The sequence below is a fragment of the Gadus macrocephalus genome, chromosome 21 (genome assembly GCF_031168955.1).
Source record: "Gadus macrocephalus chromosome 21, ASM3116895v1".
NCBI classification, from domain to species: Eukaryota; Metazoa; Chordata; class Actinopteri; order Gadiformes; family Gadidae; genus Gadus; species Gadus macrocephalus.
The window spans coordinates 283,814-298,179 of record NC_082402.1 but is presented as its reverse complement, the minus strand read 5'-3'; the positions used below and the strand labels follow the sequence as shown (position 1 = coordinate 298,179).

Below are 14,366 nucleotides of genomic sequence, written 5' to 3'. Positions count from 1 at the left end.
AAACACTGCGCGTGAGCTCCAGCTGTTCGCGGGCTTCCCTCACGCAACTGGGGGCGTGGTTCCCTAATGTCAACAATGTATACGTCATGCGACTCCCCCAAAAATTCTGACATGCCAAACTTTTCGTCGTTTTCGAACGTCGCAGACGAAAACATTGCAGATCGCAAGCATGTCACATTACAAGACCTCGTCTCGTCGCCGACCTGTCAAAATCGTGTACGATTTGAAAATTTGTCTGCGAAAAAAGAATCGGGCAAAATCGGGCTGAAATCGTGTAGTCTGAACGGGCCATATTAGTGAGTCAAAATACCGGCTGTTGAAGTCCGTCCGTCAGAACGGTTGCTGGCGGACATTCGGACTGCACTTTTAAAACAGATTTTTGAGTTGAATCAGAGCAGCATCATTAGAGGTCCTACGAATCCATAGCAACCCTATTGTTTTTATTAGTATTATTATAATTAGGGGTCCTACGAATGACGCAGAGACCCTATTGTAATCGTTAGTATTATTATTAATTTCCTGACCTTTTGGCTCCAAAAGTTATAAAAATTGGAAGGCTTGTAGAACTGAGAAATGTACCAAAGCGACTGAGAAAAACTGGAAATTAGGTTTGGTTCGAAATTAGTACCTTTCAAGATAAATCACAGTTCAACACTCATTTATTGGCCAGGTGTGGTCATTAGCCCTCATGCTAACCTCTTCCCCACATCCCTTTGGGATTCATTATCAGATACAAGACGAGTCCTGCTCACTCTACATAATACAAACCAGACTCATCACGGACATGGCTCAGTGGAGTCGACAGATGGCCACGATAATAACATTAACCCTAACTATCTCTTAGTCATGCAAACAATAGCATATGCAGTTAGCCCTTCTGGTTCACTTCAGAATAAACAAGCAGTCGTCTGTAACATTGTTGTTCACTTCTGATTACACAACGACTCAGATGCGTAACAGTGTGGTTGGTGTCTTTAGTCTCTGGCCCCAACACCGGTCAGGCTGATGAGTCGGTTCTGAATCCTCCCGGTATCCATCCCATCCCTTTATCGGTACAGCTCTGCAGCGTTGCTCCGGTAGTTGGACAGGGGGTCAAACAGCTGGGTGTGCCCGTCGTTGGCTCTCTTCACGGCCGCCCAGCTGACCACAGAGTGCCCGTCCCGGGACGTGGACCGCCGTCCCCACGCCGCGCGGAACACCTCCAGCGCCCTGCGCCTGAAGCTCCGGCCCAGGATCACAAACAGGAAGGGGTTGATGGCGCTGTTGCTGTACGCCAGGTAGGAGGACAGCTGTAGCCCGATGTCCAGCACCTTCCCCCAGAGGCACCCCGGGGTGAGCCCGAAGTAGTCCAGCGTGTCCAGGAAGCGCCCCACCTGGTGGGGCGTCCAGCACGCCAGGAACACGGCCAGGACGGCCAGCACCAGCTGGGTGGACCGGGTCTCGGCCCGCGCCCCGGGGAGCCGGCGCGCCCGGCTCTCCCGGAGCGCGCCCACGATGTGCCAGCTGCAGTAGCTCACGGCCATCACGGGCAGCACGAAGCCCAGCACGTTGAGGGTGACGTTGTACTGCACCACCCAGGCCGGGTGGGGGTAGTCCAGGATGCAGGCCTCCACCCCCGCGTCCGCCACGAAGCGCACGCTGCGGAACAGCAGGACGGGCAGGCTCAGCAGCAGGCCCTGCAGCCACACCCCCAGGCAGAGCCTCTTGGCCCAGCCGGCCCTGCGCAGCCTGCTGGGCCTCAGGGGCCGCACCAGGGCCAGGTAGCGGTCCACGCTCACCAGCACCAGGAACAGCACGGAGCACAGGTAGTTCATGGCGATGGCCACGTTCACCGCCTTGCACAGCGCCTGGCCGAAGGGCCACTGGTAGTGGCGGGCGATGGTCACGGCCCAGAAGGGCAGGCAGGACGTCATCACCAGGTCGGCCAGCGCCAGGTTGCCCAGGTAGATGTCGGCCACGGTGCAGGGCTTCCTCTGGAGGAGGAAGACGCAGAGCACCAGGCTGTTGCCCACCACGCCCACCGTGCTCACCAGGGCCAGGTAGGCGGGCTGCAGGGCGGACAGCCACAGCCAGGCCTCCGTGCTGTTGGACCGGCAGTCCTCCAGCAGCTGCCGGCCCTCGGGGCCCCAGGCGACGCCCTCGGGGCCCCCGGGGGCCGCGAGGGCGTCGCCGGGGGCCCCGAGGGCCGGCCAGGCCGAGGCGTTGAGGGGCATCGGAGGCTGAGAGGTGGAGTGGAAGGAGACGCCGGTGAGGCAACCGCAGATCATTTGTTTTTTTTTACTAATTAAATTAACTTCAATTTAATTCAATTCAATTTTTATTCTATATATCCCTTCATCACAAAATGGTTAACAGGCGATATGTTTACGACCCCCCCTGACCCTCGCCCCCAGACGGCAAGAAAAAACTCTGAAAGAAAAACTAAATGAATCTCCTAAAATGGTACTTTCGAATTGTGCTTGAACATGAGTCGGCCCACGTATTTGACAATCTTGTCTGGATTGATATTACGAGGGATTAACAAGAAATCCACGAGGTTGGCTAATTAAAACGATGAACAAGATATAAAAACGTCAAATAGCAATCAAAGATCACAGGGGGAATTATCCACTACACACCTACTGAATAGCTTACACACACACACACACACACACACACACACACACACACACACACACACACACACACAACACACACAGACACACATAACATTGTGTAACCTCTGCACATCCTCACCCTCCCACTCATAACTGGAAGCCCTCCCAGTCTGTGAAGCGCTCAGATGACGGTAAACCACAGGGGTCATTTCTATGTTCTACGTTTCTATGTTTCTCTCATCCTCTGATCGCTGTGGGCTTCAGGATCCATGACGTCTGGTCGGACAAAGTCAGTCTTGGTTGGCAATTCTATACCTAAACTTGAAATGGCCAAAAATGTTTTGCGCCACCCTGTTTGGAAAACTGATCAATATATCAAAACAAAATATATGACGATGTAAAGATATGTTGTTCATTACTTACTAATTATCTGTCGTCATTAGTGTGTGCGTCCAAGTGTACACCCAGTGTGTGTCCACTGTCCAGTGTGTGTCCAGTGTGTGTTCAGTGTGTGTGTCCAGTGTGTGTGTCCAGTGTGTGTTCAGTGTGTGTGTCCAGTGTGTGTGTCCAGTGTGGGTTCAGTGTGTGTGTCCAGTGTGTGTGTTCAGTGTGTGTGTTCAGTGTGTGTGTCCAGTGTGTGTGTCCAGGGTGTGTGTCCAGTGTGTGTGTCCAGTGTGTGTGTCCAGGGTGTGTCCAGTATGTGTGTCCAGTGTGTGTTTCCAGTGAGGGTCCAGTGTGTGTTTCCAGTGAGGGTCCAGATCACCAACATCTGGACCCTCTCCTCAGACCATGACTCTGTGGTCTGAGTGGAAACGACACATTCTGCATCAGAGGACCAATGAGAAACAGACCCCCTCAGAGCTAAAAGCTCATCCCCCTCAAACCTTAACTCATCCATGACGTGGGGCTGGAACGAAACCCAGTGCTCTGACAGATGGGCTGCACTCTCTCCCACACGGAAAGTGGAGAGAATCACTCTCTGGTGATTTCCCAAGACTCTGTCTTGGGCCCAAAAATGGAGCACCCAGCTCTAAACCGGGCGGTGGTTCAAAACATTCAAAACAATTCAACGTTAACGCTTGGATCCCAACCAGAAAGAACATTAGGATTATGTATCCCGAATAACTTTTGTTTCCTTTCACATCACACCTAATCAGTGAGGCCTGGCAACGACAAGCCAAGTCACAGGTCATCCCAACGAAATACATCTTCTCCATCAGTGTCTTACCTTGTTCAGCTCAAGCTGCTGCGGTCCTGCTGTCTCTCCTTGCTTTGCTCCGGGCCGATCTCTGCGATGCGATGGACGCTGCAGTGCAGAGCGTAGCGGGAGGCTGCTTTTATACGTTTATCCCACGCCTGCATCACTGTGTCGTCATAACAACTCACCCTGGCCGTGGCTGGACACCGTATCCAGACCCTCCTCCGGCTCCAGAGATTAACATCAGCCCTCCAGTGTTTGTTTAGAATAACCCACAAGTCATATAAACTTGTATCGGGACAAATACCTAAATATAACTGGATATGTATTTACTGGAAGGGGTGATTCAAAGAGAAATACTTTCTACCTTACAACCTGGAGCTGTGCTTTCCTTTTCCAGTTGTACCTCTATAATTATGTCTTATTATTAGAGCTGTCAAGCGATTAAAATATTTAATCGTGATTAATTGCATTAATGTCATAGTTAACTCACATTAATCGCGATTAATCGCAAATTCTTTTTCTATGCTAAATATCCCTTGATTTTTTTGTCCCATAATTCTTCTCATTTTAATTCTCTTATCAACATGGTGAAGTGCATCGGCTTGCCTTGTGCAAATGATTTTTTATTGATAACTACTGATCAAAACAGGACGATACAAAAAAGAGCCTATAGTTATAATTAAACGACTACTTTGAACAAATGTCATTTGAACATAGCAGTCAGGCTACTGCTTCTTTGTTTTGAGCCAAAGAAAAAAAAAAGAAAAAATTCTTTTTTTTTTTTAAATAAAATAATTCCGTTAATCGCGCGATAATTTTTTTAACGCCGTTAAATTTGGTTTGCGTTAACGTCGTTAATAACGCGTTTAACTGACAGCTCTACTTATTATTAATCGACATATCATTGAAACAGCAGCCCGGTGACTCAACAGGGGGAGCTTCAGGGGTTCCTACGACCCCTCTGCAGTGTGGACAACAGAAGCACGTTAAGACGCTACTGTGATGGTAAACTTCCCAGAGTTGCACGGTTCCTTCTGGAATGATGGTTGAAGATGATGAATATGATGATTCATCCTTAATCTCTCACATCCGTGAGCCACGGAAACCAGGAAGGTCTGGAGCGCCAGGAATGTGGAGGGCAGGGCCCAGTATCTGAACCTCTTACACATATGTTACCCTATGTCTCTAACCCTCTCTCTCTCTCGCTCACTCTCTCTGTTCTCTCTCTCTCTGTTCTCTCTCCCTCTCTCTCTCACTCTCTCTGTTCTCTCTGTTCTCTCTCTCTCTGTTCTCTCTATCTCTCTCTGTTCTCTCTCTCTTTCTCATTCTCTGTTCTCTCTCTCGCTGTTCTCTCTCGCTGTTCTCTCAGTTCTCTCTCTCTCTCCCTCTCACTCTCTGTTCTAACCCTATCTCTGTCTGTCTGTCTGTCTGTCTGTCTGTCTGTCTGTCTGTCTGTCTGTCTGTCTGTCTGTCTGTCTGTCTCTCTGTGTCTCTCTCTCTCTCTCTCTCTCTCTCTCTCTCTCTCTCTCTCTCTCTCTCTCTCTCTCTCTCTCTCTCTCTCTCTCTCTCTCTCTCTCTCTCTCTCTCTCTCTCTCTCCTGATCTAACCCTCTAGGAGGCAGACCCCTGGCCAACAGAAACCTCCTCGTAGAGTTTACAGAGAAGAGCACGGGGATGCACATCTTGGGGTTGGTGAGGAAATAGAGGTTGGGAAGGGAGGGGGAATAATATAACAAAACAGAAGATGGCGCCCTGGAGAGAGAGAGTGCAGAAAGAGGGGAGAGAGAATGTAATTAGAGAGAGTGAGAGAGAGAGGGAGAGAGAGAGAGAGAGAGAGAGAGAGAGAGAGAGAGAGAGACAGAGAGAGAGAGAGAGAGCGAGTGATAGCGAGAGAGAGCGAGAGAGCGAGTGATAGCGAGAGAGAGAGACAGAGAGAGAGAGAGAGAGAGAGAGCGAGTGATAGCGAGAGAGAGAGAGACAGAGAGAGAGATAGAGAGGAGGGATACAAGGAGAATGAAAGATTAGGCAATCAGTGAGTGACTGATATAATTTATAATTCGATCAGAAACGTCTGGAAGCAGTGAATATATCTTAAGCCCTCATATCTTATACAATGCTATAATATTTGAAGCAATTTACTGATGGCCATTCCGTAACTGACACAACTATCAGTAAAAGTGCTGAGCCTGAACATCTAACCCAGGTCTCTGGTCTCTAGTCTGTGCTTGCGGCTTTCGGACTCTGATACCATTGACTGAACGGATACGTGTGTAAACAGAGGGGCCGATTGAGGAGACAGAGGGTCTGTGGCCCCCAGGATCCACTGGTTTATTGACAGATCAAAGGTTGATGACTCATCTGAGGCTGATGGCCACCAGGTCAAACCTGGGAGCTGATTGGTGATTGGTGAGGAACTAGCCGACCTTACAAAAAAAAAGTTCGAAAACATTTTTTGATCAAAAAGAAAATGTTATATTTCACCAAACTGGCTATAGCTTTGTGTTTTTTTTTGTGTTAAGCATCTATAACGATTAATACTTCATTAATCAATAAAGTCTTTAATCCCAATAAAACTTTTCCTTTGCTATATCTGGATCATTGTTTAATCTATCAATCTGTCCTTCGAAATAAACACCACATACTGAAGAAAATATAAACTCCTTACACAAGGCTTCGGTTTTTCCCAAACTTTAATTTTACAGCGATGGTAAAAGAAAACGGATCAGAAACACGGACCTGGCTCTGATTGGGCCGCGGAGGGATACACAGTGAGCGTGAGGCGTGCTTCGCCCTCCTCACGCCTCCTCACTCCTCCACCACCCTGGGCTCTTCTAAGAAGGTCTCGCTAGCGGTGATCAACCATTCAGAGGTAGGCTAAACACAATCCCAAAATGATGTAGACAAACACACATTCATACACACACAGACATTCACACACACACATACACTCTCACACGCAAAGTCCTACTAACATACAAAGTCCTCTAAACCCATGTATCTATAGATTTACGGCAGTAAATGGGTGCCAACAGATAGCTAGCCGTAAGCTAACAGCTAGCAGTGAACGAACAGCTGACTAACTACGGGGGTATCTTCTGGGTGGCGTCAGGCTCCCCGGCGTGGGCGGCTCTCCTCAGGCGGCGGTGGGGTCGCTGATGCGCCCCATAAACAGGATGCTCTTGGTGGAGCTCTCCACGATGAGGACCAGGAAGGGCCGGTTGAGCTCCATGGTATCGGGGAGGCTCATGGGCATGATCTCGATGGTGGTGGAGGCCGCCGCCTCCGTACCCTTCTCGTCCACGCTCAGCACCGCCTTATGGGACACCTACATATCCCAGAAGAAAGACGAGGGTTTATGACGCGTCCCGTATAATGTTTAATAATAACAATAAGATGATAGTAACTCAATGTTAAGGATGTCAGGCTCCTGGGCCATGGGCTGTGTCTGTGTGACGCGTGCTGCTGCAGGGGGGCTTTTACTTTCTAAACACCCGGACCCGGTCCTGCCGCTGATCAGTCGGCTCTTAGTCTGGTTCCCTTGACCTCCAGCGAGGGGCCCGCCTTACCTTAGAGACTTTGACCCTGGTCTCGTCGAACATGCCGGAGAAGTCGGCGTCGTCGGCGAAGGCTTTGGTGACGCCCATCTCCTTCAGCACGTCTCCCAGAGAGGTCTCCGTCGAGATGGAGAACTTGGGCAGGGACAGATCCACCGAGCTGCCAGAGAGAGGCCGCCACAGGGAGCAGGAGGGTCAGGGGGGGTCAGTGAAGGGGTTAGCAAACTGGCCCAAGAGTTGGGAACCTCTCCTTTACCGACGCCCATCCCTCTGTCATCAGGTGGGAGTCGTGGGATCGATCGATTATGTACAATCGCTGTACCAGGAAATGGGTCACTTGCCCTTTAAGAGCATACAACGCTTTAGTGGTTTAAAGCGTGCAAGATGGGGACTTTCACTTTAGAAACACCTGGAGGAGGATCCACCACTCTGATCAGTTGGATAGTCGTCGTACCAAAAAAATAGGGTCAATGGCACTTTAGGAGTTGGGTAACACAAAGTTAAGTAAGGCTAGGTTTGGGCTACCTTCTGAAGAGGGAGTCGTGCCAGTGCTTGATGTAGTCGCTGGAGATGTAGCTCTCCACTTCCTGCATCTTGCCCTCGTCAGGCAGCACGATCATCATGGAGGTGTCTCCCTGGTAGGGCAGCATGATGACGGTGGTGTGGTTGTCCTGGTCCTGATAGAACTCGTAGCGGCCCGTCCTCTTCATCATGTCCACCTCCACCTTGGTGGTGGCGTCCACCTGGAAGTCCTTCTTGGAGGTGTGGGCGGGGTCGAAGGTCTTGTCCCAGGTTCCTGGGTTGAGAGGTGGAGAAGACGTTAGAATTAGGAAGGGAGACTGGGGTTGCTAGGTTACGGTAGGCCAGGGTGTAGGCCGGCCCGTTCAGAGTGCAGTGGTGGAAGGTGTTTCAATAGACACAAATGGACTGCTGACTAGAGACACTGGTGCTCTCTACCCTGTGTCAAGTTTCTCTATCTGAGGACCTCACAATCTATGAACGCCTTAAAAAGAAACCTTAAAGCATACCTATTTAGGTCAGCATTCTCTTATCCATTTTATTTTTAAGAACCTGGTATTGCAATTTTGCACGAAAGGGGCTACATACAGTATATAACGTTTCATTTGAATTGATTGAGTCGTCATAGCGACTCTGACCACCGGCTTCCATGACCCACAACAGACCATCCCTACCTCTGAAGAAGACGTAGTTGATGAGCACCATGGCCGTGTCGGGGTCCAGCTCCTTCACCTGGTCCTTGATCTTGTCCGCGGTCTTGGCGGCGATGTACTCGTTGATCTTGGCCACGGCGTCGGCCGCGTTGGAGAAGTCCACCTCGAAGGTCTCTCCCGCGAAGTAGTGCTTGATGTCCGACACGAACTTCACCATCGGCTTGAACTCTTTGCGCACGGCCAGCGCGTTGCCGAGCTCCAGCTGCTGGATCTTCTGGTTGTGGCCCAGAACGTGGATCAGGTGCTCGTAGGACTCGTCCACCTGTGCCTGGGTGAGTTGCTCGCCGCTGTAGCCCAGCGTGCTGAAGAGCTGGCTGTGGGTGTCTCCGGCCGCTCCGGCTGCCAGCATGGACAGGGCGGTGGAGATCCCCAGAGGGGAGTAGAAGATGTTCTTGGAGGCGGCCGCCTTGGCACTCAGGCGCTTGTAGAGGGCGAAGGCGAAGTTGGCGTTGGGCGGGGACAGCTTGAGGATGCTCTCGTTGCCCGTGTGGCTGTGCACCTCCTCGGGGGCGTGGTGCAGGTGGTGGAAGTGCTCGGGCGTGTGGCCCATGTGGTCGCCGTCGTGGGGCGCGGCGAGCGCCATGGCCAGCAGCACGGCCAGGATCGCGAAGCTTCCAGGCATCTCCATCACCTGGGCACAGCAGGGGGGGGGAGGGTTGGGATTCAGGGGTCTATCTGGGGATGGGTGAGCCCCGCTAAACCCAGACTAGAACCCAGAGAGGTGCGATTCTTCTCTGGTCAGACTAGTAGCGACCAAAGCAAGTAGCGTCCAGCAGCAGCCCCGGAGCCGGGGGCCAGGGTGTGGCAGGTCCGGTTTTTTCGTCTTTTTTTGACGTCTTGCGTCACAGTCGTCCCTAAATGTCGAGTTTTTCAACGTACATTTTTCTTTTTAAACTTCAATAAATAATGAATGAAATAATGAATAAAAAATATCTATCTATATGCTGTTGGATATATATTTATTTATTTTATTATTAATAATAATTTTATTGACATTTGTATAGAAAAATGTACGTTGAAAACTCTACTGGGGCCGACTGTGACGCAAAACGACAACGTTATTTTTTTGTGTGCAGGAAATTATAAATTCCAACAACGTGGTTTGATTTATTTTATTAGCAGAGGTTACAACTTATTTATAATTTTTGTGTCTCGAAAATTATAAATGAACACAAACGTAGTTTGTGTTCATTTATAAGCAGAAGATACCCTTTAGATACAAATCCATCTTATTACCCCTGGACTTGGAATACTTGCAAACTAATTCAAAACCAAAGAGATTCACAGCGAACAGCGAATATTCAAACACAACGCAACACTTTGGATCTCACAGGGCTGAAATAAGGAGAGAAAAAGAGCCATACTTACGATTTCTGCAGTGGGGACAGTTTGAAAGCGAGCCGAGCCTTTTTATAGTGTCCGAGGCTCAGCTGACCTGTCAATCATTAACCTGCCTGATGCCGCGCGCCGGTTATGTGCTCTGGCGCGAGAGCCGCTCACGCAGCGGACATTGCTCACGGCTGCAAATGAGGACGTGGGCTTTAGAGAATGGGGGGTTGTGGGTAAATCTTTAGCTCTTATTGGATTAAATTTCTATTTTTGATTTTGAGAAAGTTTATCTTTAGATCCTCGTGGGGCGGAGAGACAAAGGATTACAGAAGGTCGTAAATACACGGACAAGACAAGTTCAATAAAATATGGATATGTAGATATTACATTTTGAATAATATTTAAATATTAATCAAAATGCAATATTTTAACATATTATATTTGAATACTTTATTAAAGTTTAGCCCAGTACTTCCTCTGACTAATTATTTTTTCAGATACATGAATGTTTAAAAATCGAATATATAAATACACTCCAAAGTGAATAGTTATTGAGGGTTGTGTCTTACCTGCCCTAAGGCCCACTGATGGACTCTGGGGCTGGTGGAGGCGGCACACCTGTTGCACCTTCAGTCATCAGCCTGCAGGTTGAACCGGCCATCCCACACACACTCAGAGATCTCCTTGAATTATCAGCAATATTGTAAAGCGCTTTTAGGGGCGGCTGGTTAGAAAAGCTCTGTATAAATGTGGTCCGTTTACCCTAAACTCAACCTTAACGGTGAAACAGGCTCCCTGTTGTGATCGGGTCCGTCGGCCGTTTCATACCACTGTGCCTCCTTGTTTTTGTCATGTTGTTTCGTTTTAAGTCTTGTACTGAAACATTTGCCTTATGAACACCTTGTTTATTGGCCTGTGAGCCGAGAGTCTGGATGAACGGCGTCATGCAAACACAAAGTCGATGATTGTGGTAATAATGTAAAACATATTGCTGAGGGACAACAACCACAGAGAGAGAGAGCAGCCAGAGATATAGAGAGAGGCAGAGAGAGGAGTATGGAAGTTCAATTGTTTCAGTTCCGAGTGTGTGTTTTATTATATCAGCGAGGGAGCAAACAAATATTAAATCCTAATAAATCATAAAGACGCAGGGAAAGGCCGTCCAGGAAGCGATGCAACAGCTTAACGGCTGTGGGCCACACTGATCACATCACCATGGGACGATAACCAGGTTCAGCACGAAGAGAGGAGCGTCTGTCCTCCCCTCGCTGGGGGGGGGGGGGGGGGGGGGAGGGAGCAAACGAGGGAGGGAGTGAATAAGGGAGGGGGGGAGTGAGAGAGAAGTGAGTCAGTGAGTGGCTCATGGTCAAGCTCTTCCCCGATGCATGGGGCAATAAAGACATGCAGATACACATCTGTTCGTTACTGAAGGAACTTGTGGTGGGTTTTCCAACTTGAAAACGGCGTTTCCACCCATGTCTGTGAATATACCGGGTATATATCGGGTTATGGGATTTTCAAATTGAGTACATAGAGTCTAGAAGCGTGGCTTGGTCTGTGTGCGTGTGTGTGTGCGTGTGTGTGTGCGTGTGTGCGTGCGTGTGCGTGTCCCCTGTGGACATCGACCCCCTCCCGCCCCTCGCTACTCCCACTCATCAGCAAACACCCTTCTCGGATGTGTAGTCCGGGTGATAGATGCTCCCCTTTGGATTAAAACGCATTTCACAGACAGAACACACACCAACGCATTTATGCAAAGGCCCCTGCAGCAGGCACACACACACACACACACACACACACACACACACACACACACACACACACACACACACACACACACAGGGCCGTCGGACTGCGGGGACAAAGGGGACAGTTGTGGGGTGGCCCAAGGCAGAGGGGGGGCCCCTGAAAAAAAAAAGAAAAAAAAAAAGAATTATCCACCGGCCACGTCTCCCCCCCCCCCCCCGCCAACAATCGCTCCATACTCCCCCCCCCCCCCCCGTTAACAATCGCTCCATACCCCCCCCCCCCCCCCCGTCAACAACTGAGCGCAGGGGGGTCCATCAGTATCTAGAGTATAGGGGCCCAGGATTTGGTGCTACGGCCCTGCACACACACACCACCACTGTTAAGGATTGGAGGTTCCCGCAAAGAATCTCCTGAGACCAAAACTAGAACCCAGAGCATCCCTTCCTCCCGAGAGCCCTGAGCCCCAGGTGTGCTGTGATTGGCCGATACAAGCCGTTTGAGACATCAGGCAAACTGATCTCCCACTTGTGATGTCACAAACAGGTAGAATTGTAAATGGTAGGACCCAGTACCGGGACCCTCTCTGACGGATCTGTGGAGGTGGAGGATAGCTGGTGGGGTCGATGGAGGTGTTGGTTAGGGAGACCATAGCTGTGTTCGAAATTGTTCCCTATACACTCGTTCCCTATTCCCTATATAGTGTACATGATATAGTGCACTATATAGGGAATAGGGAACGAGAATTCGGACACTACGCTGAACATTTCTAAACGTCATTTGCGTCAGTAAATACGCCGGGTATTTGTGCGACGCAGACCGATGCGCCCACATCATGTTAACAAACCGGGCACTCACATGGAAAGCTGGAGGTTGTATTGATGTTAAATGTTACATTTCCTTGTTCAAGTATTTTTTTCTTAATTTTGAATGTTAAATATTCTATGTTAAATCCCAAATAAATTGTTGACATTTGTAAACGAAAGCCAGAGACTCCATCATTAAATGTATTCGTTTTCGCGGTTATTCAGCTTCTTCTTCTCCTCCGGAAAAACACGACCGCATTGCATTGTGGTATACAGGAGTAACATGTAGGGAACATCGTATGTACCCTATTTTAAGTCCACTATATAGTGCCCTATATAGTGGACCACTGAGAATTCGAACACCCTACAAAATGGCGTACACCCTATTTAGTGCCCTACATCCATGATAGGGAACGATTTCGAACACAGCTCATGTCAAGGTTTGGGTGTTGACGAGGTCATGGTTGATGTTCAAAGGTCAAAGCAGTGTATAAAGGGTTAGGCTGTTGTGTGTGTATTTAGCAGCAGAGCTTTGACCTCTGACCTCTCAAAGCCTCTGGTGTGATTTAGTTGTTCAGGGGCTGAAGGAGCAGCTCTGATTGGTCGGCTGTCGCCGATGGCGATAGCGCCCAGCTGCCGAGGTACGGAGAAACACTGAAGGGGTCAAAAAACTAAACCTCCAAATCAGAAAGAAACTCATGCTGAGTGGAAGCCAGAGATGTGTTGTTCTTATGTTCTGTTCTGAGTGTGTGTGGGGGCGGCGGCGGCGGTGTTGAAACAATATCGACCTCCTCGCTAGTGTCACGACCCCTGGGGTGAACACGCCTCCCGTCTCCCCTTATCTCTCTCTCTCTCCCTGTCTGTGTCCCCTTATCTCTCTCTCTCTCCCTGTCTGTCTATCTGTCTGTCTGTCTGTCTGTCTGTCTGTCTCCCTGTCTGTCTATCTCTCCTCCTCTCTCCCCTTCTGTCTCTCTGTGTTTCTCTGTCTCTTCCCTCCACTCACTGTCTCTCCCCCTCCTCTCTCCCTCCCCCTCTCTCTCTCACCCTCCTCTCTCCCCTCCCACCCTCCTCTCTCTCCCCTCCCCCTCCTCTCTCCCTCTCCCCCCTCCCCCTCCTCTCTCCCTCTCCCCCCTCCTCTCTCCCTCCTCCCTCTCCCTCAGTTTCTCAGAACTCCTCTTCCCGTCTGTATGGGGGTTGTGTGCGCTGTGCTACCGGTGTAGCCCACAACAAACACAGTGTGAGGGTCAACATGGAGTCTGGACCCTGAGGCAACGCTCCTGCTTCAGAGTGTGTCCCCGTTCTGCTCCTTACATAACGGCCGCAACCTGCTGTGACTCGGGCCAATGGTGACCCGGGAAGAGACACGGCCGTCAGACTGCCTGACTCCTGTTATAGGAACCATGCAGAGGCACATGTCATTGATACAAGGATATTAATGCTAGTATTAATTATCACTTATGTTTAAGTGTGTGAGAAGAGGAGGAAGGATGAACAGAAGACTTGCGTTAAAAAGAACGGAGTGAATAAGATTAGTTCTGTGGTTCTAGATGGGTAGCATCGTGGAGACGCCGCCTCTCTACTGTGTTAAGAGCTTTGCCGCGGTTATTTTTGCCACCTTGTGGTTAGAATTGGGAAGCACGGATTCGTTTTCCACGCAAAAACAATGTAGCAGAAAAATACCTTTTAATGAGTGAAGTGCGCCAAAACAACTTGAGGTTGAACAAACATGTTGTGCATCTATAAAAGAATAATGACAGTAAAGCAAAACATTTAAAAAAAATGGCCAACTGTATATGTATGATAATTAATGCATACCAAAATGTTAACATTATATCATAACAATTAGGGACACAGATTCTGACAAAAAAAAGTTTGCCTAGTTTGTTAGGCTGGTTCGATTCA

The 14,366-nt window shown here is 49.4% G+C and overlaps 2 protein-coding genes across 2 annotated transcripts; both read right to left on the bottom strand.

The window, feature by feature from the left end:
* Nucleotides 1-641: 641 nt before the first annotated feature.
* Nucleotides 642-2,267, bottom strand: si:dkey-63b1.1 (B2 bradykinin receptor). The gene has a single exon (XM_060042341.1). The coding sequence runs from the start codon at nucleotides 2,265-2,267 to the stop codon at nucleotides 1,047-1,049; it is 1,221 nt and encodes a 406-aa protein (XP_059898324.1). The 3' UTR covers nucleotides 642-1,046.
* Nucleotides 2,268-6,469: 4,202 nt separating this feature from the next.
* LOC132450150 (alpha-1-antitrypsin homolog) lies at nucleotides 6,470-10,078 on the bottom strand. Its single transcript, XM_060042160.1, has 5 exons — nucleotides 9,952-10,078; nucleotides 8,545-9,214; nucleotides 7,877-8,147; nucleotides 7,364-7,511; nucleotides 6,470-7,122 (listed from the first exon to the last, which is right to left on the bottom strand). Exons 2-5 carry the CDS (start codon nucleotides 9,209-9,211, stop codon nucleotides 6,931-6,933), a joined length of 1,278 nt encoding a protein of 425 aa, XP_059898143.1. The 5' UTR covers nucleotides 9,212-9,214; nucleotides 9,952-10,078; the 3' UTR covers nucleotides 6,470-6,930.
* Nucleotides 10,079-14,366: the final 4,288 nt, after the last annotated feature.